The following is a 4452-nucleotide window of genomic DNA, read 5'->3' on the forward strand; positions in this document are numbered from 1 at the left end:
TCCCTATTAACTTCAGATATCATCAACCAAACAAATACAAGAATGTCAAAAATGAAACCCTGCAAACAATCAAAACACAGAAGTCTAAACAAAATCTACGCTAATACATTATAAGATTGCTGTCATTAATATGTCTGTATTTTCTAATTTAGTTGTCCTAATTTTTTAATGAACAATCCAATTTCAGTTTCACTGGTAGTACCGAGATTGAAATTTTTCAGAACATGTTTACTTTAAATTGATTTACATACTCCAACTCTTAATTTATCTAAGATATTAATTAAAATTAACTAAGATATAAATTAAAATTAATTTGTGAGCCCTGAATGCATTTGGAGAGGGTGCTAATTTCTTTTCAATGCTTTACCAGTAAGCGAAAATAGGAACTCTTGATGTGCTATGGATGACAAAATCTGGGTCTTCAAATTTATTGAATTGAAATGAAAGAATTCTTCCTACACATCATACAGTGATAAAAATTTATAACAAATTATAAAACAACCATTCAAATTGTATGTTTTTGGAGCTCAATTCTCTCTGCGCACAAGAGAAGACCAAACTTTTAATTGTCATTACTATCAAGCAGCCAAGCTATCTATCCAGCCTACAATTGGGGAAAACTTAAGGAGAAGAAAGCCTGCAAATATTTTGTGTCTTCAACAAAACAGGCGAAAGAAGTAGAAATCTACAATATACCGTATGGTGAAAGAAAGGCTCCAGTGGTTCGATTTGTTTACACTGTACAAAGATGAAGAAGCAGCAGCAGCAGCTGTTATTTCAGTGAAATCGAAATCCTCTTGACTGGTAGAGCTCTAGGCGGCCTTTAGCCTCTGGAAGAAGCTTGTCTAGTGTAGGATCTTGCACCAGGTGGGGCTGCTTAGATGCCCATTCAAGGGAAGACAAGGCCTCTGCTTTGGCAAGAGCCTCACTATCTCCGACATGCAGAGCCAAGTAGCAGAGCAGAATGAGTGCAGGAATCTGAGAGCCTGAAACACCAGCATCCCCAAAATAAACAAGCTGGATCAAGAATGGAGCTGCACCGGCCTCTATGATTGACTTACAGCGTTCCATATGCAGATAATTTTCTTTGCACCCAAATTTTGTAAGAGCAATTGCAGCTTCTCTGCACACAGAGGGTTCTCTGTGATCTAAGTGCTTCACCAGGGGAGCAATAAGTCTGGTTTCTCGAGCAGGGAAGGTCCGAGCAAGGCACCCAATTGCCTTAATACAAGCCATCAGGAGATTTGAGTCCTCATCATCTTGTGTAATGATTCTCAACATCTGTTCCACCAATGCCTTAGCAGCAGGGGAATTGGGCTTGAAAGCGACTCTTCTCAGCTCGCTGTTCTGCTCCGCGACCGCTGTAATTTCCATGACGGCCATGGCCGAATTGTACTGCAAATCCCCTTGCCCCTTCTCTAGCATAATTGCAAAGCAGAGCAAAGCCTTGGACTCAGTTATGGCCTTGCATGTATTTATATTGTTCTTGGCGAGTTTCCACAGAGCCTTAGCGGCTTCAGCCTTGAGAGAAGCTTTAATAGCAGGATCTTCAGCTGCTCTGCCCTTTAAATTAATCCCGGATAATGAAGGCAGCCCTAGGGCTGCCGCAGTGTCCTTGTGCAGATGAGCTAGGGTATGAGCATCTGTAACCTTCGAAGCCAGGCTGGTCGTAACCAGAGAATGGATGGTCACAGTGGGCTTAGCGGTGACAAGATATTTACTACCCTCTTGAAGGCTCTCAAACGCCAAATGCCCAACCAGGGATCGAATCACACCACTATGCGCAAACCGATCTTGCCAATCCGCCTGCGGCTCATCAGAAAGCATCTCAGAAAGAGCCCAGGCAACCGTGCTCTGCAACCTCATATGACCCTCCTTCAAAACCTTCGCAAACGTAGAACAAACCCCCTCGTCCATCATTTCCCTTACCCGGTCCGGATCCCTCCCCAGATAGCCCAAAGCCCTAGCGGCCGCCTCTTGCCCTTCCCGAATCGCCGCCTCTGTCACAGACCCGGAGCTGCTACTGGCGGCGGCGGCGGCGGCGGTAGATGTATCCTTATAATTGATGAGCTTCAGCAGCGGCGCGATTCCGCCCTCCTCCACAATCAGCTTCGCATTCCGGTCCGGATTGTCCTTCGCGAGCGAAAGAATCGAAGCCGCAGCGTCGGCCTTATCGGACGGGTTTCCCGTGTGGAGCCGAGCAATCTGCTCCCAAATTAACCCTAACATCGGATCATTTGTAGCAATAGGAGGTAGCCCTATTTGTGACCTATCATCATCTTCATCATTCGCTGAGACATTCAAAAGCCAGGTCACATCCCCAATCGAACTATCCAGTAAAAGCCCGATCTTCTTAAAAGCCGCAGTAGAAGTAATGGCAAAGAGGCGCTTGCGCCGGCACTTGGTCACCAAAACCAGGGCTTTTTCCAGAACTTTATCGATTTCTTGTATGATCCGCCGGGTGGGCCGCTCGTACAGTCCTCCGCCACTGGAGGCCCGAACCGCCTGGCGCAACAAACCAGACAATTTCTGAATCTGCTTTTTCAGGTCCATGCATTCCTGCTTGAATGAATCCGCCTCTCCAGCCCGTGCACAGACCTCGTCTGCAATTTGTATCGGCCTGGCCAGTAGGGCTTCTACACCAGCCTTTTCCCCAATTCCCACCATAGCCATCGCTTTTTTTCCCCCCTCTCGCTGCTAAATCTGAAACCCTTAAAGACAGAAAAACTGCTAAGATTTCATTTCTTCATCTTCCCCTTCCCAAACTCAACACTTCATCCACAACAACTAAGTTACAGATCTGGAAATGTAAATATAAATGGCACTGGCCGGCAGTCGAAAGAGCTCCGCACGCTTTTCCTACCGTGGGTCCGGCTGAAAACCCAGCTGCGAATGAATGGTTCCAGGCCAGCCCACCTACATTTACGCTGCTTCATTTTTTATACATTATATTTTGGTTTGGACTGCTTCCAGGCGAGGCTTTGCTGTTGTCAGACTCCAGTCTGGATTGTTTGACCCGGTAAGCGTGTCACCTTAAATGTCATGTGCTTCCCGTACACCGTAGAATTATGAACGCCGCTGATCTCGTCGTCATTTGCTCCCTTCGTATGTTTGGAAGCTTGGAATGATTCTTCCATGCGGAATTATGGAAAAAGGGTAAATTTAAGCAACATTCGTTCTAGATATTTTGCAAGGTCTCTACAGATCGATCAATCCATGCAAAAAGTTGTTGGTAAAGGGACCACTGTGGGCATCTGAATTACAGAGTGGTAATGGAAATTTTTATCTTTCATAGTAATATTTTAGTAGTTTGTTAGGACCAGGGGATTTTTATGGTAATTTGTTCAATCTGTTCCTACATTATAATTGTTTTGGATGGATGTAATTAATTGGAGATATTGGAAATTTTTTTTATTGGATTAGGATATAAGATGACAATTTTTTTTTTTAAAAGAACAGCAGTTCAAAAAAATCGAGTTACAAAGAAAAAGAAAGCTAACAGATTGGTTTAAAACTATTAAGTGATCATATTTGAACAATTTTTTGCAACCAGAGGTTTGATATAATTTGATTTCATTAAATTTTACATTTGTTTGATCTGTTTTGGCCTAATTTTGAGTGTTGTTTTGTTTTGTGATTTTGAGTTGTTTTAATGCTATATCAGTCCATCTAATAAAGTCACATTTCATTGCACATAGAGTGATTTCAAAATCACTTAGATTTGGACATATTTATACTAGTATAGAATGTGAAGAGATATCAAATGGAACTATTTTATGAAATGGTATATTATTTCTTTTAAATATTTTTTTATTTTTATTTTATATTTATACATCTATATGAAGACATATCTTTGTTTGTTTTCATGAGTGTTTTTTTTTACATTAACACACTCGGGCCATTCCACTCCACCCCACTCCACCCCTTGTTGTCGTTGTAGAATGCCTCTCTTCATTAATGAGAAATATCTTCTGATTAAGTTGTAGTGTTTAGGGAATATATTTTAATGAAGTTTTATTTTATTGGACCTTATTCTATTTATGGAGTTTATCTTGGTGGATGACATAGCATAACATCATGCTTATTAATTGAATTATAGCTGGAAAATTATAATAGTACAAAATTTTAGGTGAAATCTCTTTTGTGCTAAATTGTCTTCTTTAGGGAATTTATTATATGGAAAGTTATTAATGTTTCCTTTTCTTGACAGTCTTTTGACTATTTTTTTGTAATTGCATTTTTTCAATATATATATATATATAGTTATTTTTGTTTGGCACTTGTTTTATTTTATTTATGGAGTTTATCTTGTTGGATGACATAGCATACCATCATTCTCATCAATTGGATCTTATTGTGAGAAAATTACAATAGTACAAAATTTTATGTGAAATCTATTCTGGCTAAATTGTCCTCTTTAGGGAATCTATTTTATTGGAAGTTATTTTGGTT

At 40.5% G+C, this 4452-nt stretch overlaps 1 protein-coding gene across 1 annotated transcript; it reads right to left on the reverse strand.

Annotated features, from left to right (window-relative positions):
* Nucleotides 1–404: 404 nt before the first annotated feature.
* LOC131048457 (uncharacterized) lies at nt 405–3152 on the reverse strand. The gene has a single exon (XM_057982408.2). The coding sequence runs from the start codon at nt 2671–2673 to the stop codon at nt 778–780; it is 1896 nt and encodes a 631-aa protein (XP_057838391.1). The 5' UTR covers nt 2674–3152; the 3' UTR covers nt 405–777.
* Nucleotides 3153–4452: the final 1300 nt, after the last annotated feature.

This window comes from Cryptomeria japonica, chromosome 7, assembly GCF_030272615.1.
Source record: "Cryptomeria japonica chromosome 7, Sugi_1.0, whole genome shotgun sequence".
NCBI lineage: Eukaryota > Viridiplantae > Streptophyta > Pinopsida > Cupressales > Cupressaceae > Cryptomeria > Cryptomeria japonica.